Raw genomic sequence first — 27,438 nt, 5'->3', positions numbered from 1 at the left:
CTGACCTAGCTAATATATACTTATACAGTTTTGCACAATCGTATATATATACATATATTTAGTTATACGGCGATGTGATAATTTTATAAGACTTACGTATCAACTCGACGAAGTCAGTCTGCGGCGGGCGGCTGTCCTTCCAACAGTCTGTGTTTGTGCTAAAAATACTGTCAATGTGTGAATTGAATATTATTGTTTGAATGTAAGTTTTATCATTCTATAAACTATTTGAAAATTCTATTTGCTAATCTGTCAGCCTGGGTGTAAAAAGTTGATCTTTTATATTTTTTACGTATTATTTAAATAATTATAGAAGGTGATACGTACTAATTTGAATTATAATGTGATCATAAAGACGGGACTTTTAGGTATTTTGGTGATAGCTCTACTTTTTTTTTATTTTAACTATACAAAAGTTGTTTTTTTTAAATTTTGGTAAAAACTTACTTACTTACTTACTGCAAAGAAGTAACCTTGTATATCATAACCTAAAAAGTTTATTTATGTTTTCAAACAGTCTTGATTATGTAGGTATAGGTATGATTATCGCGTTGTTTTAAGGTCGATGTATTATTTAGCTAAGTATCTATAGTTATTAAACATGTCTTTTAAAATTGGTGATGCATCAAAAGACCGCTTAAATAATTACGTAGGTATTTAAATAGATAGGATAACTAGGCAACTAGTATTTTATGAAGGAAACTATTAAATTAAAAATTCTATTTATAGAACTCTTAATTTATTGACAGCGTATTGACATACGCCTCAATCAATTTAAATTAATATAAATAAGTTAATACTAAGTTATAAAAAAAAACATGCAAATTTTCACCCGAAACCGACGAGCTTGCATGAAGAGAGTTATGAATGTGGATGAAGCGAAAAAAGTGTGCAGTGATCGTGGCAAGTGAAAAGATGTGGTCTTTGTCTACCCCTCCGGGAAAGAGGCGTGAATTACTTATGTATGTAATTTTCACACATTTTTTTTGCTGCGATTAATTTCAACAGGCTTTCCGGTCTCTTAACTCTACCTATCTACTTAGAACTAAGAATAACTTGATTTGCCTTATCTAGACATTTAGATTTCTATATTTTCGCAAAAATCATTCTCAAGTATCTTTATCTCAATTCTTGTCTAGAAAAGAATAAAACAGAATACGTCAGTAATTTTATTCAGATTGTATAAGTTGGTCAAATGAAAAATACCAATTTGTTGGTAAATTTTGTCATAATTTTTTTAGCTCATCTAAACTACTAAGTTATGCCTTCAAAATGAGCTTTTGGGCGAGTCTCAAAGATCGTGTAACCTCCAAGAAGCAGCCTGACGACGCGTGGAAGAGGAGTCAGTACTCCTTAGTGTCGAGTGATGACCTGAACGCCAACACCCTCAAGGTTTGGCTGGAGTTGCCTGAAGAGGTGAAGAATGACCCGTCGTTGGCGCCTTTTAAACAACAATATGAAAAAGAGCACGGTAAGTTAGTTACTTAGTTAGACTAGCAATTTTTTTATCGTATTTTCACCTCAAAAATTCAAAATTCATTTCAAAATTCATTTATTCCTTTTAACAAGTGCAGTACAAGTGGGTAGCAGGGCACCTATCACCTAGTTATATTCTTTCGATTTTTCAATATATACGTGTACATACATACTTAAATCTCGCCTCTTTCCACTTGCCACGATCCGTGCATAGGTACTTCTTTCGCGTCATCCACATTTATAACTCTGCATGCAATCCTTGACTAAAAAACAAAATCACGCGACGCTATCAGTCAAAAACAGCGGAAAGTCTAAATCGCGCAAGCAAAGTTTTAACGGATTGGAGCATATATACAAACTCCGACACAACATCGTCTGTCGGATCCCTATAACACCAGCTATTGCGGAAAATCTTCCCTTTGGTGGCGGTCGAGCCGAATCATCGCTCCCGCTACAGTGGTGACCGTTGGTCTTATATTTACGTATCGCATGTAGATTTTTTGGCAATATCTTTAAAATACAGACATCGGTCAGATACTATTTTATTAAATACGATTACTGAACTTTTATCACACTTTTTGCAAAACCTAACCTAATCTAAGTGCAATAAAGTATATCTAAAAAGTAAGTCACAACAATTTATTCGGCTAATTCAATTTTATAGCGACCTTGGAGCCGTAAGATTACAGTCATCTGTAATCATTTCAAGATGGTCTGACTGTCATTGTCTTAGGCTGTTCATCTGGAACATATCGTTTAGAATTTAATGCGCCTAATTTATGTATAATAGAGACGTCATTGCATGTCATTGCATTGGTACAAAAAAAAAGTGAAAGACACAGGATCGAATCCTACTTGTGCCGGTGTTTCCCTACACCTTAGATTAGAAACATACATACCTACATATAATCACGTCTATTATATCTCTTGAGGGGTAGAGAGAGACAAAGGCAACGTTCAACTTTTTGGTTTGACGATAGAATTGAGATTCAAATACTAAGTGACAGGTTGCGAGCCCATCGCCTAAAAAAGAATCCCAAGTTTATGAGCCTGTCTCTTAGTCGCCTTTTACCACATCCATAGGAAAGAGATAAAGCGGGAACCACAGTTCAGAAACATGGTTAGCCAAACAACATAAGTAGGTAGGTACTTAGGTACTTAGCTATACTTTATCAATTTTCTCTAGGTACTTACTGAAATTGAAACAAATTTAAACAATCTTCTTCTGTTTTTTTTTGTTGAAAAATACAATTCAAAATAAATTATATATTATTTTTTTTATTTATTTTTTACAGTTGTAACAAGCTGCTACTATCCCTTATCTAGATATGATTCTTTCAATTACTTGGTTGAATGGAAGAATCCCTCATAGGGATAAGTTCGCCTTTGGGCATTATTTTTCATACTATGTACTACCAAAATTAAATAAACTATTTATTTGGATTGGATTTAAAGTAAATGTCTTTTCGTTGAAGATTATTTTTTTTCAACAATAGATACGACAAAATATCAAGACTGTTTAAGTACCTTTATTTTATTAAGTAGGTACTTAAGAAATGGACTGATAGTTTCAAAAGATTACAACAAATCCTTGTAATCATAGTTCACAAGTCGGTTCGTACTGGTTTTAACCTGACAGATGCGTTCTGACGTGGACCGTGAAGGATTATTTACAAGGTTAGGTTTGCTTATGACACATGTAAAGGAATAAATTTAAAAAGAATAGAAAAACCAAGTGTGAGTATAAAAATTGAATATTTGTTGTAGGCCCCCAATAATGACAATTTTAAATTATGGTATGTTGTAATGTTTAAGTCGGAAAGCTCAAAAAGTAACTATAATAAAGAACTACGTAGGTTTATGCAAATAATAGATAAATACATGCTAATATACCTACAAATTAATCATGTAGTACCGAGTAAACTATGCAGTACAGAGACACTTTTTACAATTACGATAAAAGCTACCTAACTACCTACCTATTGGTATTTATTTAAACTTTATGCACGTAAAATGTATAACAGGTGGATTTAATGCCACAAGGCATTCTCTGCTAGTCGGATCTTTGGACCAAACTGAGATGGATGTACGGGTGGTGCGATAACTGTAAAAGAAATAATACATACATACATACATAAAATCTTTCCCGGAGGGGTAGGCAGAGACTACCTCTTTCCACTTGCCACGATCTCTGCATACTTCCTTCGCTTCATCCCCATTCATAACTCTCTTCATACAAGCTCGACCTAGACGAAGTATCTTGATCAAATTAAGGACGTCCTGGTAAAGGGTCAGGTCAAAAGTACCCGAAACCGCGAGCTTGCATGAAGAGAGTTATGAATGTGGATGAAGCGAAGGAAGTATGCAGAGATCGTGGCAAGTGGAAAGATGTAGGAGTCTCTGCCTACCCCTCCGGGAAAAAGGCGTGATTCTATGTATGTACGTATGTAATAGATTACTTAATACACTTACATATAATAGTTTACATACGTACCTAAGTATGACTATATAAATATGTATACCTACTCCACATAAAATAAACATCTCCATCTACTTATTTCACTGTGCGTGAGTAAACTTGTCAAAAATTGTTCCAAAATTATATAAGTACTTATATACAATAGTAGCTAACATGATTATATTTTGAAATGCATTATCTACCAACCTTATTGTCAAAAAATAATAACCTCAACGGCGATGTAGGTAATTTCCGCATATTAAACATTTTTTGATATTGTTTCTCATATTTCACAGTCATTGTGTGTAATTTGAATCGCATTAAGTTTAGACATGTTAGACTAATGGTCGACATGCCTTAATACAAGGTAGGTAGTAAAAACAAACAATCGTTTAAGTATTTATTTTTGGCATCTCCTTAGATAATATTTTCTACTAGCTGTTGCCCGCAACTCCGTTTGCGTATTATAAGACATACGAAGCTGGTCTATAATGGTTCTGCATCAGGTGTTACAGATCATAAAAATGCTCATCAGGCTGAACAACTTTTGTTAACACGTATTTTCGATATTTCCTATAGTTTAGCTGAGCTGTTATGATTCAATATAAACTGTTCCAGATTAAAAAATAAATTATACCCTATATGTTGGCGAGGCATAATTCATGCTCGGTTAGTTTTTATTCATCGCATTAATTTTTTTTTTTAAATATACCTACTCAATGTACAGACATTTTTTTTTACTGTTTTATTATATGTAGGTATTAATGAGAAGGATCTTTCCGTGTGTACATACCATAAAAGTATAGTATGACATAATGTGGACTAATTTGTATTAAGATGAAGCCTTAAATGGATTTTTTTAGCACTTAGGTACCTATAGATTTTCGCCAATTTGCATGTGTGAAGTAATTTTTGCACGAGGTTGAAAAGTTGGCAACTTACAAAATTATATCAATATTCACATCAGATTTTCAAGATTTTCATTGATCTAGATATGATCTTCGGCCTGTGTAAATTTCGGACCTCCGAGGTCCAAAAATAGGATTCGGCCTTTTTTATTTAAGTATGTATTTAGCTAAGTAAACTTATCTTTTTTTTCCGTTAGTAGATACAATTAGATAGCGAATGCAAATTAAAAAATATATATTTTTTAATTTGAATTTTAAAAATTGTAATACGTCTATGACCAAGAAGATCAGCTTCAAATCCCGGCCAGATCATGTTGGAAAACTAACTTTTTCTGATAAGCGTGGGTCTTGTATGTTTATCTATAGGTAGAGACACAAGTCTCAAATTTATTAAAGCCTAGATCAATATGTGTAATTTGTACCTTATACTACATATAATCACATCAATATCCCTTGCGGTGTAGACAGAGCCAACAGTCTTGAAAAGACTGATAGGCCACGTTCAGCTGTTTGGCTTAATGATAGAATTGAGATTCAAATAGTGACAGTTTGCTAGCCATCGCCTTGAAGAAGAATCCCAGGTTTATACGCACATGGCTTAGTCGCCGTTTATGACATCCATGGGAACGAGATGGAGTGGTCCTATTCTTTTTTTATTGTTGCCGGGACCCCTACTGTACCTTATTGACTTAGGTATTTATTAAAAAAATATAACATACTAATAATACTTTATACATATTTTTAAATTTCCAGGAAAACCGGCAAACAAAAAGAACACGTCCAGAAAACGCTTGCCTTCCGTCAACTCGGCGCCGTCACTGAACGAAAACGCGATCCAAACGGACGTTATCGCCAGGGAAATAACAAATGACGAACAAAAACATAACAATGCCAAAGAAAACGCGCCAAATGACAAGTAATTTTTATGACAAAAACTTTCTTTTTTTAAATATAAGTGTCTAATTATGTCTTCTTCTTGTTCGTCGATACACTCTTGACAGAGTGACCGTGGTCGTCATGTAGTCGTAGAAGTGGATGGGGCAGATGAAGCACTCCGCACGATGCATCGCCATTTTTCTCTCTTCTCGAAGTCATCCTGCACTGGATAATGGACTGGCCCACAATAGACTTTATTTAGTCGGTCCAACGCGTAGGCGACCTCCCGTGCTCTCTACTTTCCCTGTATAATAGCTAAGAATTTGTACAAGGGTAGTACTTATACTAGTTTCTTCTTCCTCTTGAGGTTAATCTACTCGTATAAATATTCTTTTCACATATAATTATTATCTAATTGTAGATACTTACATAGGATTCCAAAAGTTTAAAAAGATGAAACGAATGTGAGGAAAATTAAGTTAATTCTCATAATAATAATAAAACATTTCTTTATTTTAGTGTCACAAAAGGATCGAACAAAACTTCTAAAAAGGTGAGTTTAAATATAATGACGACTTTGTCTACCTCTTAAAGGATAATTGCGGGGTAGACAAAGTCAACAATCTCGCAAAGACTGGCAGGCCACGTTCAGCTGTATGGCTTCATGATGGAATCGAGATGCAACAGTGACAAGTTGCTCATCGCCTAAAAGAAGAAGTTTATTAAAGGCTTTCCCTTGATTGACTTTTAAGATCTGCATGGAAATAAAAACTGACCTTCTAAATATACGAACAAGCAACCTGTTACAAAATTTCTCAAATATTATTTCCTTAGTATTAACCGAATTTCATTATTTTATTTATTTTCAGTGGGCCGAAGCGAGGTATTACGTAAAAATGAGTGTATTAGTAGCTTGTTGGCTGTTTTTTACTTCAGTATTCATGATGTACAATGAGAAGCATAATATTGTTAGGAATACTTCGATTAAGCAAGGAGAGAACAAAGGTAAGTTTTTCTTTGCTATCTTCTTTTTTTCCTCCTGGCTTTAAATTCGTTTGGGGTTGGATCCTATATACGAGTATGTATTTTTGCTCCATTTGGCTTTTTCGTTTCACCTAGGTACGGGCAATTCGATAATTTATTTTTTTAATGTTTCTCCACTGAACAAGTAGCTTTCTTTATTACGAACCTATTTTATGTCTGGAATTATCAGCAAATGTTATTTTTCCCTAATTAGTACTGTGCTTGCTATCCTTAGTCCTTTCTTTTCAAAATTTAAATGTGTACATACTATCACGCCTGTCACCCTTTGGGGTAGGAAGAGACTATAGATTACGACTTGCTACGATCCTACAGACTTCTTTTCATGCATATTCGACGGTTACGTGATCTCTTAGGTAAATCTTCCGTTTTTGAGTTGAAATTTGGTCCTCAAAAGTTCGTTTTACTTTTACAGTCGGCTCTTTCATATAAATCCTTTCGTTAGTCTATCCTCATCTATTCTTTCAACATGTTCAAACCATGCCAATATACCCTTTTCAATTTTGGTCACCACATCCACTTTTACCCCACACATTTCTCTTTACATTATTTATTATTATTAATTACTTACGTATTTTTATTTAATTTCAGACTATATTTTAGATAATATACCAAAGTTGGAAGATGAAATGATAAAAATAAAAGTACAACTGAACGGGCCCTTTTTGACAGTACAGGAACAATCCAAATTGAACTCCAGTGAGATGAAAATAAGAAATAAATTGCACGTTTGGTTTGTGAGACTTAAATCTGATACTTTGAATAGTACTACTATTGCAAACACTACCGAAGATGTAAGTTGCAACTTAACTGAAAAAGAGAAAATTGATTTAAGCTTACATAATGCTCCTAAAACAATGATTACTTACTCTACACTTTACATATCTGAACTATATTATTTACTTGCGCAGTAAAGAAATGATTATGTAAACAAATACCTATTGTAAGTTAGAGACAGAATTAAATCCTTATCAACGTTTGCAGATAACAGAAGCTTGGACAATAGCCCTTCTAGACGAAGAACAAATAGATTTCAATGAAGGGGAATTACGATCACACACATTCGAATTAAGAAACGTAGTTTCCAATTATGCTTTGAGAATGAGCACGAATTCGCAAAAACTCACACCCTTTACTATGAGTTACACGATATCTCCGATAGATGCCAATACTGGGGTGATTTATGCTATTATATTGCTTATTGGGTTGTATATTTTAATTATTTTTGAGGTGAGTCACACTTTTATTTAGTGGTCCTATTTCCTTTTTACCGAATCCGCTAAATGAATATATAGAGAATCTTTCCTAAGTTCAATTGCATTTCTAGCTGTGGTTCTGAAAATGTTTTTGAACAGCGTGTTAATAATATCTTACTGTATATGAGAAACTGAGAAATTAAGATTCTCTTGTCCCTGCTTATGCTGACTTCCAAATTTTGATGACATGGATTTCCTTGTTAGTGTATTATCTTGCAGTCTTCTCAGATGATCCTCTCAAACTTTATGCGTCGTCTCCTGGCTACCTTTATTAGATCTTCACACCAGCTTGTTGTTAAGACAAACACTCATTTAATTCCAATTTATCATTCCAAAATTATATCATTTATGTCTATTCTCAACAGGTTATTAACAAAACAATGGCTGCTATAACGGCAGCGACGCTCTCTTTGGCCATCCTTACTATGCTCGGGGAGAGGCCAACTCTCTCAGAACTGGTGTCGTGGCTGGACCATGAGACCTTACTGCTCCTCTTCAGCATGATGGTGCTAGTCGCCATCATGGCTGAGACCGGCATTTTCGATTTTCTTGCTGTGTTTACTTTTGAGGTAAGTTTAAGTTCGTTTAAGAAACTTCTTATTTAAGTCATGAAAAAATAATATGTGCAAAGTAGCTTCTTCATCTTCTTTCAAATCGATCAAGCTATTGGGCTGGGAAACATTTTCTTAATATTATTTAAATTTAGGGTGCCTATGATCAAATTATGAAATCATCCATATATGTTTCAATTGAATTGAATTTTCAGGTTACAAAAGGCAGGCTGTGGCCGCTTATCTATCTCCTGTGCTTCATCACAGCCATCGTATCAACCGTCCTTGACAATGTCACTACTGTTTTACTCATGTCTCCAGTCACAATACGGTGCGTATAAATTTTTTATACTTAGTATGAACTGATGGAAATCATTACGAATGTCTGAGTTTGCAATATTTTTTGTCCATGGCACAGAAATTCGGATTACATTGTGTAGTTTTTGCCTTCGACTGGCAAATTGTTTTTTTTTTTCGATTAATCGCTGGAACCAAAACAATACTTATAACTTCACGAATTAAGTCCGTGTGTATGTTAACTAATTACAGGAGAATTAAACTTAACTGATAACTTTCAGGTTATGCGAAGTTATGGGTTTAGACCCCGTGCCGATATTGATGTTCATGGCCATATACAGTAACGTGGGGGGTACCGCGACGCCCGTGGGAGACCCTCCGTGCGTCATCGTCGTCTCCAATAAAGATGTAATTCGTTCTGTAAGTTTTTTTGACTGCTTTTATTATCATTATTATCTTCTATAACATTAGTATGTATAATATGAAATTCTTTTTGCAGGGCATCAACTTTACTAATTTCACAGCGCACATGGCGTTGGGAGTTGGTCTAGTTTTGATACAAACATCGCTTCAGATTAGGTACATGTTTAGGGATACAAATAAATTGAGGCTAACTGACCCCAGGGATATACAAGGTAAACTTGGAATAATCTTTAAAAAATATGCTTAACTAATTTCATGAGGGAATACTCATTCTCACTTGAAATCTGAGTTTGGTATATATAAAAAAAAAAGAAAAAGGAAAGGAGAAAAGAGAAAAATGTAGAACTCTATCTAAATGATTGAAATCCTAAATATCATAGAGTACCTACTTATTTTTCGCCTTCAGAAATTCGTCGTCAAATTTCAATATGGCGACGGGCAGCCGACTCCCTGCCACATTTGAGCAAAGAGGTGAACATAGTAAGGGAGAGATTAGAGAAGAATATTACAAAGTTGAACTCAAAACTGGAGGTTTTGGTCAAGGAGAGAAACAAGAGAGCATGTCCCAAGGATACCTTTCAAGAGATGCTGGTGGAATTGAAGCAAAAGGTATTGTAAATTGAATTTATATTATTAGCTTTAAACATGAATTATGAAAAAATCAAATGCCACATTATTTATGAAATTACTATAATTATAAATCTAATCAAAATTTTCAGTTCGGTTTGGAATTTATGTTTGTGAGAAGTTTATGTGGCTATCTATTTTACGTATCCCTTCTTTTATTTCTTCTTTGAATGTTTAAGGATGCGCCTAATGGCACAAGTACTCTCACCCAGTGCAGCATACCAGCAGGTCCATACCAGTTCATGTCACGAAGGACGTTTAGTAATTAAATTACTTAACTATCAGCAAATAAATTATTTAAATATCCAGATGATAAGGGAAACGTAATCATCTGAAACGTAGTCGCGTCTTACAACATCCATAGGAAAAATAGATAAGTACATGAGACAGAAAGTCAAATAAACATCTCCCAAACACTAATCCCAAGCCGAACGAAAAATGTAATTTGGGTAACTTTCATTCAGAAAAATAGATTTTACCTTTAATTCTTTCATGGCCATGAATCCTGGCCAACACGGCCCTTCGCTATCTAGTAACGAGAGCATAACAAATGTATTATAATTATTGTTGTTTTTGTACACAGTACAAGTTGCGAGATAAAGTACTGCTCATCAAGGCATCAATCGCAATTTTATTTGTGGTAACCGTATTCTTTCTGCATTCAGCGCCTATGCATAGTGAGTAGGAAATAAAATTGTATCAATTATAGTTAACGGTAACATACTTAAAAATATAACTAATTTAATTACCATTATTTAGCTACTAGCTGTTACCCGCGACTTTATCAGTCTTACTCGTAATCTCTAGAAATTTTAACTTATGATGTGATTTCAAGGTCTAAGCTCAGGGGGACTGGGGTCAGTTATACTACTGCAGTTCCATGAAAACCGTTGAGTGGTTATTACGTGAAAGAGTGATAAACACACACACAACGCAAATAATATTAGTAGGTTAATCAATAAGACCCATTCTTTTGATCAATTTAGGTCACAGAAATACCCACTTTAAGTACCTATTTTACAATTCTTAAGGGGCAATTATTTTTTTTTAATTTTTTGAATCCCAAGTTCATTAGCCTAACCCTTAGTGCCTTTGTGTGTTGGGCGTTAGTGATAACTAATAAGTAACATTATATTAACTTTTTCAGATCGAATGTCGCTGAGTTGGACGGCGTTACTGGGCGCCATTTTGTTATTAATTCTCGCTGACAGAGAAGACTTGGAGCCCATACTGCATAGAGTGGAATGGTCAACCTTGTTGTTTTTTGCTGCTTTCTTTGTTTTCATGGAGGTAGGTTTAAGATATTGCATTTCATCGTGGTGGCTGTATCTTGAAAGACAGACAGGCCACGTTCGGCTGTTAGGCTCAATGATAGAATTGTTGCTAGCCCATCGCCTAAAAGAAGAGTCCCACGTTTATAAGCCTATCCATTAGTCCTATTACGACATCCATGGGACAGAGAAGGAGTAGCCCTATTCTTTTTATATTGGTGCCGGGAACCACTTGGCAAATTACCTACTATAAATAAATAAATAACAGGCTGTAAGAAAAATTTGAAGTACGTTAATTTATACAACCATCTTTCACAGACAAATCATTCAGAATCTGCATTCTTCTTTTGGGCGATATGCTAACAACCCTGTTACTATTGAATCATGGTTAAAGGCGTTCTGTCTATCGCGTAAGGGATAAAGATATGATTATATATTATTTACATACATACATACATAAAATCAAGCCTCTTTCCCGGAGGGGTAGGCATAGACTACCTCTTTCCACTTGCCACGATCTCTGCATACTTCCTTCGCTTCATCCACATTCATAACTCTCTTCATGCAAGCTCGGCGGTTTCGGGTAGTTTTGACCTGACCCTTTACCAGGACGTCCTAAATTAATAATTATATGTACCTATAAGAATATATTTACTCTTATACTTATACCACAGAGGGATATGACATACAGCTACTTAATTATTTTCTATGTAAACTGCATGCCACATAATTATCTTTCAGGCGTTATCAAAACTGGGGCTTATCACAATAATAGGTCGGCTGATTGAGCAGCTGATTTTAAAGGTGGACGAGGGTGCGAGGTTGGCCGTGGCCATCGTTTTGACTTTATGGGTAAGTTGATTAATTGGTGTCGTGTGGTTTCCGGCACTACAGAATAGAACTACTTCATATGATACCTGTGGAGGTCTTAAAAAGCGACTTAAGGATCGGCTTATAAACATGGGATTCCTCTTCTAAGCAATGGGCTATAGAAAATCTATAGGGGTCTTATTCTTATCTCTATATATTCGGGAACAACACGACATATATATGATTCCCTTAATAACTAACAATCACTCTGAATTCATTTATATATAAACCTTAAAATAAGTCTCGAACTTATTATTAGGTACCAATTAATTTCCAGGTTTCCGGCATTATCTCCATCTGCATCGACAACATACCCCTGACCACCATGATGGTCAGAGTGGTGGTGACCATCGTCTCCAACACGACCCTCAATCTGCCTATGGGGCCCATGATCTGGGCACTTTTGTTTGGCGCCTGCTTGGGAGGTAAAAATGCGGACTCTAGCACACAAAAATACCAGCACATAATTATAGTTTAATTCGCGTTGGGTGGGCTTCGTCGCAGAATGCCATTTTCGTAAAATGTCCCCAACGTAGCAAAATGAAAATTACCATTTGGTATAAAAAATTCCATACATTCCATTAATTTGCATTATTCACATAGTTTTGTAAAAACCTGGTCGCTTCGTGTAAAAAAATGACTCAACAAAATAGGATCCATGATCAAAGGAGGTATTCCTTCTCTTCAAAATGATGAAAATGCAACCGGGACTAAAGCCAGGTAGAAGAAGACTTCATTATGGTCTAACCATACGTTCGCGAGGAGTAATTATTGGTAATGGTAACTAAATGCCAGTTGCCATTATGATTTTACTAGCTGCGCCCCGGGCTTCGCTCCCGTGGGAATGTCGGGATATAAAGTACAAATTCTCGCAATTATATTTTTTTTTTTTTTTTTGGGACAAATTACACAGATTGAGTTAGCCTCGAAGTAAGTTCGAGACTTGTGTTACGAGATACTAACTCAACGATACTATATTTTATAATAAATACTTATATAAATATACATCCAAGACCCAGGACAATCAGAAAAAGTTCTTTTCTCATCATGCCCAGGCCGGGATTCGAACCCGGGACCTCCGGTGACACAGTCAAGCGTATTACCGCTGCGCCACAGAGGCCGTCTAGATAAATTAAAAGGGTAGTATATGTATAAGTAGGATATGATTTGATTTGCAGCAACAATTTGACATAGGTAGGTAGTAATAGTAGAGTTATGCATTGGAGTTAACCTCTTTGGTTTTTTAATGTCCAAAAAGGTCCAATTCTATTATTTTGAGTTTAAAAAAAGAACATTATATTCGTACTAAGTAATTTTTTTAAAGAAGGCGCGTAATTTTTTTTTTTAATAATCATTCATTTTCAGGCAACGGCACCTTAATAGCGGCCAGTGCGAACGTCGTGTGCGCCGGCGTAGCTGAGCAGCACGGGTACAAGTTCACATTCATGAGGTTCTTCAAGGTCGGCTTCCCAATAGCCATGGGACATTTGGTCATATCCACAGTATATCTCCTTGTTTGTCACTGTGTATTTACGTGGCACTAGCTTTTAAGGAAGTAAGTAGTCTACTGCTGAACAGATATGTACGGTTACTGTTCTTGACCTATATCGAGCAGGCATTCAGTCGTTTTGATACACATCCTGTTGTTACTTTTGAAATAAAAACATAATTAAATATATAAGACTGTAGGTAGTATAATGATTAGCGTCATCAAATTATCTACATATATTTCAGTAGCTACACAACACTAAAATCTATGTTTTCTTAAAATTTCGTTTTTAAAGGTATTAAGTTTCAGAGTAAAATTTCGGCTCAATTTAAGTAAATATAAGGCTGGACATACATAGACTTCACTAGTGTCACTAAATGACTGTACCTATAATAAAACAATAGAAAGTTGATTTTAATTTACGTAAGTAAGTATAAATTGTCTTATTACCCGAAACCTGCAAATTCAGGCCGCTGGATGTGTTACACGTGATATATGATGACGATCCACAAAAGTTTAGGTTTCCCTGCAAAGGTTGCGGAGGTCAGACGGAAGTCGCTTCGTGCAAATCCAGGATCATAGCCAGACACAGACCAGGCGCACCCTGGCTCTAGAGAAGTAGAGGTAGGAGCCGCTGTTACATTAAAAACAGTCAGAGAATGAATGCAGTTTGTTACCGCTTCTTCTGCACTGACGCCTTGGAAGCGGCAGTAAACTTAGTTTTAAGTAATTTATTTGACGTCAATCAATGTTGTTAAATCATACGTTTTGACAATTATTAAGCGATATGAAATATCCTATAATAATGAATAAAAATTTTGAATTTGAATTTGAGTCGTTTTTAGAAACGCACGCAGTAAAGTGATATCAAAGGTAAAAAAAATATAAATAATTTTGCCCATAAAATAAAATATAGCAAGTACATTTATAAAAGCGCCTTTAATTAGTCCAATTATACTTATTTTAGTCTCGTTAATGTTAGGCTGACTTATTAAGTAAAAGTCAATAAAATTGACACAACATAATATAATGTACCTATGACTTTATAAAGTATTAAATAAATTAAATAGGATCAATCTATCCACGTGGCCCATCAGTCTTTTCACGACTTTTGGCTCTGTCTACCCCACAAGAGATATAGACATGATTATAAGATCTATCTTTATGTGTGTACTTATTTTGATATATTTTTACCATATATTACTATCCGATTACTATTATTTTTTACAGTTTTATTACGTGCATATACATATACACAACACACTTGAGCTATGTACAATTATTTTTAGGTAATATTGTTGTCTATACAAAGAGTATGTGACTAATATTCTTATTGTTAAATATAATGAAATAAAAATAAATATTATTTTGTAAATTTGTGGTTTGATATTTTTTTTATTGAGGGGACCCAGTGAACTGCCTCAAAACACCATGCTTTACAAAGCGTATTGTTTAAATTACTAGCTGCGCCCCGGAGCTTCGCTTATGGCATCGTTTTTGAATAAAAACATCGAATTTCACCATAAATACCTCTTAAATAAAACAATTTTTCATGAAATAATTCAAACTTTATTGCTAATTTTTATAGTAAAACAAAATAAATATAAAAGGCAAGATATACAAAATGAATATTCAAACTAAAAATAAAATATGTCACGATGCAGTCTTAATAGTTTCATTATTTTATTAATATAATTTATTTCAAGTCTTCTGTCATAACACGTTGACGAAGCATAAAAGTAATATATCTAACTTCTAAACAAATTAAAATCATTTCAACAAGTTTTTTAAAAAACTTCTATAAAAATGTTGTAAAACATTGGAATATAAAGTTAGAATATTATCTACTTTTCTTTAAAATCGACACAAACAGATACATAAAATATTCAAAATAATAAACATAAGGGGGTATGAAGTTACCTATTACAGTATTTATCTAGATGACTGTTTGATCATTTGTATTGCGTGACATTCCGATTGTATGTCTATGTTTTGGACAATACGTGTTTAGTGTAACATTCAGCCATTTAGGATTGAAAAAAGTAAGTAAAATTATCTTATGACGCTAACGAACCTAACTACCCAACCTGTCCCGCCATTGTTTCTAGTCGTAACGTACACAATCTTCAAGTAATTACTTACGCTTGTATAGTCTGCGGGGATGTCCGAACAGTAATTCGACAGGACACTACCAGCCCTATCAACCAACTGGACATAATTGTTATCGCAGTCACGTGACAGATCAAATGATTCGAAATGCAGTGACACCTTCGTGCCTTGAGGCGTCTCTAACTCCCACTCACAAGTCTTCGTTTGACGGTACACGGCTGGATAAAAAGGACTTGTTACTGTCCCTTCTGCGCCATAAAAATAGCCTCCACAACCTCGGCCTTTATCCGTCGCTATATAGGTTATATCGTAAGTTATGTAATTATCAATGTTCAGCAAATGATTGTGAAGCAAAACGTTCCCGCCGGTAGAAAAGACTGATTTAGCATCCGAATTTTTCTCATTCAATGACAACAATTTTCTAGACGACGTAGTATTTCCGTCATATATTATCAAAAATGTGTTAGGAGGAACATAAGACGCTTCAGCTGAATTGAAATATATTGAAATTGTGTAGTTTTCCGGTACACTAACAAGTGTGTAGCAATCTTTTACAGTTTCGTTATGGTCAGGATCGTATACACTCACAATTTTACCGTATGTGCTTGTGAAATTTCTGCCACAGAATCCAACTTTTGTTACTTCTACATCTAGACCTTTATATTGCCGTATTACCTCATCCGACGTAGTTATAACGTTCATAGTAAACGGCCCTTTAACATAAAGATCTACCGATTTTCTAGATCCGCATATTACGTACTGGTCGGGTGTAATTGCGTCGCTGAATATCCCATAATTTAAAAATACAGAAGAACTTAGCGTGTTACTATTTTCCCACGCTATATAATTTTTTCCAAGAGGCAACCCACGTGTGCTAGAGTCAGTCGTTATTATAATCTTATCTTTGTCGCAAACCGTATTAGACGATCCAGGTAAAATATCGAATTCATTAAAATGAATATGAGTTTGAGAATACGAATTTTCTGTTGAGAAGTGATATAAACAATGAAGAGCACGAGCTGTTGATCCGGTATCATATCCAGGAGTCTTTAAACGCTGCACTTTATTAGATACATAAAAGGAAGATGTACCACAGGCTGATTTTTGTACGCTCAAAGTTGCTGTGAAACCAGAACTGGTAATTTCGCCGTCGGTCGAAAGTGTTATACCCAGTGTGTTTTTAGACGTAACCAAATCAGGAGGAAGCGTGTGCCCACAGTAATTGTTGATTACAATGCTTGTTCGATCTATTCCGTCTTTGATCTGTAAGAAATCACAGTCGCATTGACTGTAGCCCAAAGCCGTTTGGTTGATATCACGGCACGGAGCGATGTGGAACGATGAAAACGAAACTTTGATAACGTGATCTAATGGTGCTTTAATATTCCAATTGCAATCGAGGTAGTTTTCGTAGGCAAATTGAGAATTTATATGAGGCGAAGATAAGGTATGTGATGATATTATATCAATATTTCCACCGCATCCAACTGATTCTGTATATGTGAACATAACATTTATCTTAAAACCATCAAAAGCTATATATTGATCGGTCACAAACTGAACAGTCAATTTATTTCCTTTACTTTTTATAACAGTTGGAGATACAATTAAACCGCAAAGAACAGCTAGGCGATTGTCTATGTCTAAACTATGACCTTCGTAAACAGCCAAAAAATCAGCACTGCATTCGTATGACTGTTCTAAATAAAAGGAAACAATTTTTAACACAACAGTCTTATTTTTTGGAGCTTCAATAAACCATGTACAGTTTACATCGCTATTATATATATCATTTGGACCCGAAGTTAGAATAGTAGATTCTGTAATATGCCCACCACAAGAATAAAGAGAATAGGCCATCTTAAAGCCTTTTCTCTGAAAAGACCTATCTGAATGAAACAAAATGTCCACTTCACTAGCCATTGAATTAATTATGGGTATTTCGTTTCCGCAATAGATATCATAAAAATATGACGACGATACAGTGATATTATCATTATCACATGATCCAGGTTCACCTTCTAGATCAAATACTAAAAATTTAATTTGAATTTTTTTGTCCGATGCAACGATTTTATAGGAGCAAGTCATAGATCTGTGATAAAAGGGATACCCAGGGCTGTATAGATAATTCTCCGTCGTGGTAGCGTTGTACGTTCCACCACAGATCGTAGTCCAATTAGCTTGGAATCCATCTAAATTTATATCGTTGTCAGTACGCATAACTATTTTGAGCCGGTCGTTTGTAGAGTTGAATATGGAAGGCAATTCACGACCACACAGTCTAGCGATTTCAATATAATTATCATCTTTCCAATCATAAATTATTACAGCATCTTTGGTGCAATTGGGTGATTTCTCGATGGCAAATCTATTAATAAATTGTAAAGCTACTCTGAAACCTAGGTCTCTAGCAATAATTTCCCATTCACACTCTAAATTGCTGGCATAACCTTTCGGGAAATTTGGCGACGAAAATTTACCAGGGTAGAAATATCTACCACCACATTCCTGAGTTACTGATCTCACGGTAACATTTACATTACTGGTGTTGGCTGTCTTAGAATGATATTCGACCATAACATTATTATACTGAACAACTAAAGGCTGAGGTTGTGGTTTATCTATACAATACTCTGCAATGACATAGTTTGTAAAACTTATATCATAGCGTGTTAATCTTATAAATTCATCTTCACAGTTCAATTTAAAGGATCCTTCAAGTTTTATTTCAGTACGAGTAAGTAGACCAGAAGATTGAAGTTGCCAAGCACATTCTATAGATTCATTATATGATTTTGGAATATTTATGACATTGGTTGCACTCTCTCCGATATGTATGGTTCCTCCACATGGTTGTAATTTCCATGACAAATCAAAGTTAAGATATTTATCGTTGTCTTTCTTCGCTATAAATTGTATATTACGATTCGGTATTCTGTATGTAAACTGCGAATTACAAATCGTTATTGATTGTTTATTATAAGTATCTAATGAAGATCGTATAATTAATTTGGGGTCAAAATATAAACACCGCTTTCTATTAGAAGGAGCCGATGAATTTACAAAACCTGCGAGGAATATTGTATTAAACTCATAAATACTATCGTCTTGGTTAGTATCTGAATGATATGTCCAACTGCAGAAATATTCGTCATCTCGATTAATTGATGTCAAATGGCCAGTGTTACCAGTCAAAGAGCCTCCGCAAACGGCCGGTTCATCAGATCTAAATCTAGCTCTGAATCTAAACGGTCCATCATGAGGATTACGCACATTTATTGTCATTTTGTTACCTGATGACTTAAATGTTGTGTTATCATTAGTAATGTCAAAGTTATATTTGAATGCTATGCTTTGTTCGAAATCACCCTCACTTACATATATATTATATTTTCCTGAATCAAGAATCTCTAACGATATTCTTCTTGTCGGATCTGGTACGGTAATGATCCAACTACAGAAGTTCAAATTTGAATCGCGTGGATACTTTGGAGTAGTGAGGAAGCCTTCAGATGTAGTTATTTCTCCGGAACATGAAGGCTGTGACAATTTGAACGTAAGACGAAAACCAGTTAATCTACCATCTGCATAAGGATACAAGCTGGGCGTTCCTATATGAAGTTTCACTGTGACATTATTAGACGACGTCTCGATGGTGGATTGATCAACAACATTCTGGGTACAGTAGGTTTTCAATATCTCATTTATACCATTCACAGGTTCAATCTCTTCAATAGTAACTTTTGTACCGCATTCTGATTCAGACTCCGGTAAATACATAGCTTGCGGTGTTATTGACAAAGAATGCCCTAGCATGCCTATAATGTGCCATTCACAAACAGTTCCTGGAGGTAAATGTATTGCGTTAGGATATCCAGGAGAAGTCAGCTCTCCTTGAGAGCTACGTATTAAACCACCACATACATCGATCGAAACATTCGCTTTGAAACCATTATTTGGCTCTGATAATTCCGTCACAAAATTTATCATAACGGAATTTCCTGTAGTTTTTATTGATCCTGGATTTGCACCACAGTAACGTCCTTTACTAGGAGACATTATTGATGATCCATCGTGTATTTCTACATATTCTTTGGCGCAATCGTCGTCTTTTTGGAGATCAAACCTGTCAATAAAATCTACTCTTAATATTTCTCCAACGGGTCCAGTGAATACCCAATTGCATTCAGTAAAAGGATCCGGAACATTCGGATAGTTTGGCGAACTTATTATTTCCCAGGCTTTATCTCCATCTAGCTTGGATGTTACTCCACAGGTGCTCTGAATCTCTTCATAATGCAGTTTAATATTTTGGCCAAATTTTGTATTTTTTCGATCTCTAATATAACTAATGACTAAGTTATTACCCGATGTCTCCATTGCACTCCTATCTTCATGCGCATATCCACAGTATTTACCATCCGCCAGCTTGGGAGAATTAAGAGACTCGCCATTGTGCAGAATAACGTAAGCTAAACAGTTATTATCATCATTTGTAATGTTAAAATGTACAAACTGTACTTTTATGCGTCGGCCAGGTCGAACTTTTATCTTCCAGTCACACCTGTAGGGTTCATTGATGCCAAATTTATCAAAATCATGGTCATCTGTAATTATTTCCCCAGAAGGATCAAACAACTCGCCACCGCATCTTGATTTTACTATTGCAAGAAAACCTTTTTTAGTGTAAGAAAAATCACTAGTGAAGGTAACTTTGAGAAAATTCGACGCCTTAAACTCTTGTTCCAATTCTGATTTAAGACACAGTTTTTCTTTTATTGGTTTCCATTCCGCTGGTTCATTAGACGTGAATATTGATACAAAATCACCATTATCACATGGGTCACGTTCCTCTAAATCGAACAAGACAAATTGTAAAATCAAATGCCGTCCAGTTGCAGCTTTAAATATCCATTCACAATTTTGATTATTTTCGTAGTGGTTAGGATAATTAGGCGTGGTGAAATGTTGTGTATCTTCAAGCGCAATATTTATGATGCTATTGTTGCCGCAATTAATTTTCTTAGCATCTTCATCTATGTCCACGTCATCTTGAGACCATCGCAGGTGGAAAAATGCTCCTGTGTTTGCCTCATTTAATGTTAGTTTTATATAAGCAGCATTTGAAGTGGTACTTACAACTTCTGATTTGCTGTGTAAAGCCCCACAGAGTTCAATTAAGAGAGGTGATTCCGCGTCATAGCCATCGTAAATACTCAAACTATCATCGCAAGTTTCGCTATGAGTGTGTATTTGTAAGTTGTCAATTTCAATATTAATTGCTAAGCTTTCAGTAGTAATGCGCCACCAAAATTCTCCAGTACCATCGTAAGGACGTGGGTATAGAGGCGATGCGATTTCACCATTACTCATGCCGGTAATATCATTACCGTGCAAGAAACCGTAATGGATTAAGAATCCACGACCAGGGTCTTTGTCATTACTACGAAATTTTAAGTACAATTCTGTAGCCGACGTCACATTGAGGCCAGGAGAAAGGACACGTCCGCAATAAAGACCAAGTATTTTTCCACCACCATCGCGTTCACGAATTTCTAAATAATCTTCATTACAGTCTTCCGAATACCCGATATCCAACATGGCGATATATAAAGACACTCTGTTTCCTGGGGATGTCTTAAGTTTCCATTCGCAATCAGCATTGTTAGGATAAGGACCTGGGTAGTTCGGGGAGGCAATAACACCACTTTCAGAAGTAAAAGTTCCACCACAGGAAGTATCTACGGTTGAGTAGTATGCTGAGAATATTCCAGTAATTTTGTCATCATGCGTGCCAAGTTTCACAGTAAGAGCACTTCCGTGACTGACAATGGTCGCCGGTGCTGATCGTCCACAATATTCATCTATCAAAGGTGCATTCTCATCATCTCCATCGAGAACCTTAAGATAAGAGTTGGGGCAAGTTTGATTTGTTACACGATTATTATTAATAGGTAGAGATAAGTGTGTTATGGTCAATGACACCTTTTGTTCCAATTTAGGTGCAAGAATTGTCCAAAGACAACTAGAATTTGACTGACTTCCAAAGTTTTCATTGGTTATTATTCCGTTTTCGGAATTTTCTGATGTTTTTATAACTCCTCCACAAGTCATGCTAAAATTTGCCTTAAATCCTTTGGCTGTTCTGGCTCCGTTGGTTGTAAACTGGACTTTAATTGAATTACTCTTTGAAACAAAATACTTCTGGGTGGAAACATCACAAATGATTTGAGAATAATTCTTTTTCAGGATTGATTCGCCCTCGTATATTTTTATAGAGTCATCGCAACCACTAACACTATTTTCATTATTCAAATCAACATCTGTGAACTCGATTGCCACACGGTGGCTGCGAGGGACGACTATCGTCCAAATGCAGTCTAAATTATTATCATAATTCTTGGGATAATTTTTGGAAGTTATTACACCTGATTGCGCTTTCATAAAACCACCGCAAGTAGCATAAATAGCGGTAAAGGTAGCAGCAAAATGTAAATCTTTCAACGATGAATTTTTTATTAGTTTCACAAGCAAATAATTAGATGTCGACTGAACTGTTGCAGTATCGTGGCAGAATTTTGTGAGAAGTGGGGAATTATCTGTCGGCCCATTATAAATTTCTAAAGCATCACTATCACAGTTATTTGTATCCAACATGTATACTTTTGAAAATAACATGAAGATATTTGTGCCTACAGGAGTTTCAATTAACCATTCGCACTGCATTTGCTCGCTAGATGACATGGTCTTGTTAAGGTAGCCACTTCTTTTTCTTATATGTCCTCGACAACCATAACTTACCCACTCTAATCTAAAACCTGAATGAGTTTGAGGGACACGATACCCCTTTTGAATGTTGAATTTTATTTGAATGGAATTGCTCTTTGCGTTAACAGGAGCTGGCCAGCTGCAATGACGAACGGACTTGTCTACCAGAGCTGGATTATCTATCAAAAGATAATCTATGCTGCAAGTTACATTACTTAGATGTCTTTGGGAATTTGTTGAACCGGGATCAAGTCTCCTGAAAGAATAATAGTAGAATCGATTTGTTCTTAGATCAAAATTAGTAAATGTTATGTTAATTTTGTTACCCTTTGGCACGTTTATCGTCCATGAACAGTTGAGTTCGGGGTAATAATTTGGAAAATTTAAGCTTTCTATAACACCATACGTACCAGTGACATTATTATTACATATAGTATGATAATTAAGCAAAAATCCTTTACCCGTCAATAAGAAATCGGATTTGAATTTTATGAATGCAATGTTGCTAGATGTTTCGATGACTTTGTTTTGGGCCACTTTGCAGAATCGGCCTAATTTAGGAGATTCAGGGTCTCGACCGTCATATATTTCCACGTAATCATCACAAAGATATTCTAATTCGATAAATGAAAATGTTAAAGATATTCTTGATCCTTGATTTGTGACTATCCTGTAAAAACATTCCGAATTTTCGTTATAGTTTTCTGGATAATTAGGAGACGAAATGGAACCAGTGGAGCTAGTAAATGTGCCCCCACATCCGGTGATTGTGCTATCCCATTCAACTTTAAAGCCTCTTCCACCGATCATAAAGTCGGAATGAAAACGTAAGTACATAGAGTTGGCAACAGCAGTAATAATTTTTGATTTAAATTGACCACAGTATTCACCGATCAAGGGAGAGGTCGCTGATGGGCCGTTTCTCAATTGCAGGAAGTCGTCACAGATACCAGTTCTATAATTTTTATCTTCGACATCAAAATGAGAAATATTGAGTTTAATTTGTTGGCCTGGTGTAACTTTGATTACCCAAACACAGTCGAGATTCCTGCCATATCTATCTGGCCAGCCTGGAGAATAGAGTACTCCATGATTTTGTACGTAGTTTCCACCACAAGTATCTTTAGACTCTAAAAATGTATATGTCACAGAGAACCCAGCTAATTTTACAGAATTATCTGATACAAACTTTAACATAACATTGTTACTCGTAATGGTTAAGGTCGGCGGTGCCTTGATACCACAATATTTTCCAAGTGAATTTTTCTTATCATCTTCTTCTGTAATAATGAGCTCTAAGTAATCCGCATTACATGAATGTGTATTTTCAATTGCAAATCTATTCCATGTCAGCTTGATGTACTTTCCTGCAGGCGCCAGTATCAGCCACGTGCATTTCTCGTCATTTTGATATTGACCATCAGTTGAGGGGTAGCTAATGGTACCTGCTGGATCCCTGTATATTCCTCCACATTTGACGTTAATTGTTGTGAAATTTGCATAAAACCCGCCACCGGATTGGCTCATATCTGAACTAAATCTTACGTACATAATATTATGAGACGAAGTTTGAGTAGGAGGGATTGCGCTTCCACAGTATACTCCTAAAAGTGAAGCATTTCTGTTGAAGCCATCTCTTACCTCAACTTTATCAAAGACACATTGTCTATCGCCCTCTATGTCAAAGTCTTGGAAAGTGAGTTGTATAGCTTTCCCGGGAGATGTCTCAATTACATACTCGCACATTCTGTTCTCGGGATAAGTGAAAGGGTATCCTGGCGATTTGATTACACCACTGTCACCACGCAGTAAGTAGTTGCATATAACTTTATAATTTATTTTAAATCCATCTCTACCAAAAGACCGATCCGTTCTAAATAACATAAATACGTTATTCGAAGTCGAATTTAGTGTAATTTTTCTATCTAATTTACCGCAAAATGTTCCCATGATAGGAGACTCAGTAGATGTACCATCATAAATTTTTAAATAATCACGTTTGCAATTTCTAGAACGTTCTAAATCGAACAAGGTAAAGTCCAATTGAATTTGGGTGCCCGGACCTGTGCGTATTTTGTACTCGCATAACAAATTATTCAAATATGAACCATCGTATGAAGGTGATGTGATCTCTCCTCTGTCCGCGCTAAAGAAACCCCCACAGCCCGGGACCCCATCCACAGGGGCGTAAGTTATTTGAAAACCTTTTCCGGAACTGTGAGCGTCAGAATGAAAATGAATAACCATTTCTGGACCAGTTGATTGGACAGGAGCAGGTTGGATTGAACTACAATATTTCTCTAACAATTTGCCTTCATTATCTCCATCGTAAATGGCTAAATAGTCAAAGCTACAATTATCGTGAGTTTCTAAATCTAATTGGAAGAAGTGCAATTGTATTCTCTTACCAAGAGTCGTCTGCAAATGCCAATAACAGTCTCTATTTGGAGGATACTTACCTGGAGATCCAGGCGAGCTGATCGCGCCGTGTACAGTGGCGTTAACCTCACCGCCACAGACTGGTGCCACACTGTGCCAATGGAGAGAAAAGCCGTCCCGACCAGCAACGCTGTTCGACAGGAACCATAGGTACAAATTGTGTTGACTTGATACAATATTACCTCCGTTCGGTGGATTTGTACCACAAAATCTCCCTATCAAGGGGTCGGCTGTGCTCCGACCGTCGTGGATTTGTAAGAAGTCAAAATTACAGTCAGGCGATCGTTCCAAGTTAAATCTACTGAATGTTACATTTATCACTTTCTCTGGTACTGTTCGAATGATCCAAGCACACTTGGAGTTGCGGGCGTATGTTGTATTTGTCAATGGATAAACTAAACTTCCTTCTTCAGCACGCAGAATGCTTCCGCAGTGCGAGCGTTCTTGACAGAGATTTCCCGTGTATTGTGAAGTACATTCGCATCTGAATCCTTGCGCCGTCGTTTCATCAGGTCGACATACACCTCCGTTCTTGCATGGGTTAGTGGCACAACCTTCGGCTTGGACATCGCAATGTGCACCGGTGAAACCTCGTAAACAGAAGCATGTGTAACCGTGTCGAAGCATATGACATCGACCATGAGGGCCACAAGGATCGTTTTCACAACTCATAGTGCTATTTTCCGTGGATACGTAACAACCGTGCAGACCCACGCCGTCGCCGTCCATACGTGGAGGACATTCGCATTGTACACCGCCCCCGACACCAGAATTTTCAACACAACGAGCAGACGGATGACAACCCCCGTGATCGATGCTGCAGGAGCCCCTCCAGGTACACGTGATGCCATCGCCGATATAACCAGGAGGACAAGCGCCACATATGCGGGACCCAATTGTATTATGACATGACACCATTAAACTGCAGCCGCCGTTGTTAGTCGCGCATTCATCTATATCGTAGCAGACATATCCGTCTCCTTGATATCCCGCAGGACATTGTTCACATGTAAAAGATCCGGGTAAGTTGATACATTTCACCTTCGGATTAACTGAGCATCGCGGGCCTAAACTAGTATCGCATTCGTTTACATCCGTCAAACACGCAACGGTACCGTTTGTGGTCCACCCCTGGTCACAAATACACTTGATGCCATCACCTGAACTCACAGGCACACATGTACCGTGCCCGCACATCTCAGCATTACCTCCGGAACAATCCAATTTCCTTTTAGTACAATGTGTTCCGAACCATCCCGGTCGACACTGACATTCGTAACTTCCTGGTTTTTCCATACAGTTTGCTCCGTTTTGACATCCCAAATCGGTACCGGCATAAATACGACACTCCTTGACATCTATTTCGCAGTTTCTCCCTTCCCAATTTGACGGGCAGAGGCAGTGGAAGTCCCCGAGTAAATTAAGACAGGTGCCGCCATGTTGGCACGTGTGGATCTGACACTGTTCTCCGGTCCAGCCGTCAATCTGGCGTTGCAAGCGGTTGAGCCTCGTGGACAGTCTGCTAACTCTTAGCGACAATGCAGAAATGTTTCTCATGAGATCATCTTGCGACACAAAATTACGACTTTCTAACTCTTGCAGTCGTCGAAGTATGTCGTTTGGTAATGGTAATGTCTCCACGTTATTGCCTGCCGGTAGATAAGGCCCGCTTCGACCAGAAGTCACGTTGATCAGGTTGGTATCGCCAAGGAAGATACTGGACTGGGGTCCATTGGTGCGCAAATATATATTCTTGCCCCTAGCCGGTTCGAGGTAGAGATTTCCGTTTGAAGTCCTTATTCTGGCTCGATCATCATAGTTGCATTCGATGTGCGAGACCCAGGAGGTAAGGAATAAGACAGTTAACAGTCGAGACATGGCCCATGTATGGCCTGGTTGGATTCCATAAGGAAACTAGACTACGGGATAGCTGTTGTGGTTCATCTGGGTGATAAAGGGGCGTCTCTTATACGCCCCCTATGTCTGTTCGAGGATCAGGTTACAGATGCGTAATCATGAATGCAAGCGTGCCTTATCAGATAGATATCATAATTGGTAATGTTACGGAAAACGGTCAAGTACGAGTCGGTACGTGTTTTGCGATTGTTCGCCATTTCAATTTGTTCTCCGCCCATACAATCATAACCAACACAAGAAGTTATAATTTTTTTCTTATTTTATAATTTGACTTTTCTAATTTCACTTTTTCAAAGTGTCTAAAGCAGAAATAGGATAATATTTTCGTAACATTCTTATATTTGATAATCAGCTTAGGTATTCGGAAGAAAGTGAACGATGTAACATTCAACTTTGAACAATGAGCAATGTAATTTCTCTTCTTAATTTTTCTTACAAATCCATTCTGGGCTCCGCTGGGTTAATCAGATATCATGATCAGACAACTCTCTCTTCTCTCATCTTTATGTGGGTATTTCCACACGCTCTACTGCAATGCTTTGGGGCCTTTGGTCCGCCAATTTTCTCCACTCTTACGACATAGACAATATATACATACATATATATATTTATAGGATACTGTTGTTGAAAAATTGTTACATCACATATTGTAAGGAGGT

At 36.5% G+C, this 27,438-nt stretch overlaps 2 protein-coding genes across 2 annotated transcripts; one reads left to right on the top strand and one right to left on the bottom strand.

The window, feature by feature from the left end:
* Positions 1-102: 102 nt before the first annotated feature.
* LOC106131014 (P protein) lies at positions 103-14,918 on the top strand. The gene is made up of 17 exons (XM_013329989.2): positions 103-202; positions 1,242-1,471; positions 5,596-5,758; positions 6,238-6,271; positions 6,588-6,723; positions 7,351-7,553; positions 7,744-7,989; positions 8,381-8,584; positions 8,782-8,897; positions 9,145-9,283; positions 9,363-9,498; positions 9,693-9,895; positions 10,497-10,590; positions 11,061-11,203; positions 11,926-12,036; positions 12,332-12,479; positions 13,420-14,918. The coding sequence occupies exons 2-17, from the start codon at positions 1,273-1,275 to the stop codon at positions 13,596-13,598; spliced, it is 2,454 nt and encodes an 817-aa protein (XP_013185443.1). The 5' UTR covers positions 103-202; positions 1,242-1,272; the 3' UTR covers positions 13,599-14,918.
* On the bottom strand, positions 14,655-27,114 carry LOC106130985 (cubilin). Its single transcript, XM_013329948.2, has one exon. It carries the CDS (start codon positions 26,738-26,740, stop codon positions 15,596-15,598), a length of 11,145 nt encoding a protein of 3,714 aa, XP_013185402.1. The 5' UTR covers positions 26,741-27,114; the 3' UTR covers positions 14,655-15,595.
* Between the last annotated feature and the right edge of the window lie 324 nt (positions 27,115-27,438).

The sequence above is a fragment of the Amyelois transitella genome, chromosome 30 (assembly GCF_032362555.1).
Source record: "Amyelois transitella isolate CPQ chromosome 30, ilAmyTran1.1, whole genome shotgun sequence".
Classification (NCBI taxonomy): domain Eukaryota; kingdom Metazoa; phylum Arthropoda; class Insecta; order Lepidoptera; family Pyralidae; genus Amyelois; species Amyelois transitella.
Note: the sequence above shows the minus strand (reverse complement) of the source record. Positions and strands in the feature narration are given on the sequence as shown.

Coding starts and splice junctions, on each gene's coding strand:
- LOC106131014 (XM_013329989.2), top strand. CDS start 1,273: ATGAGCTTTTGGGCGAGTCTCAAAGATCGTGTAACCTCCAAGAAGCAG. Junction 5,759..6,237: donor GAAAACGCGCCAAATGACAA/GTAATTTTTATG, acceptor TCTTTATTTTAG/TGTCACAAAAGGATCGAACA. Junction 7,990..8,380: donor ATATTTTAATTATTTTTGAG/GTGAGTCACACT, acceptor TATTCTCAACAG/GTTATTAACAAAACAATGGC.
- LOC106130985 (XM_013329948.2), bottom strand. CDS start 26,740: ATGTCTCGACTGTTAACTGTCTTATTCCTTACCTCCTGGGTCTCGCAC.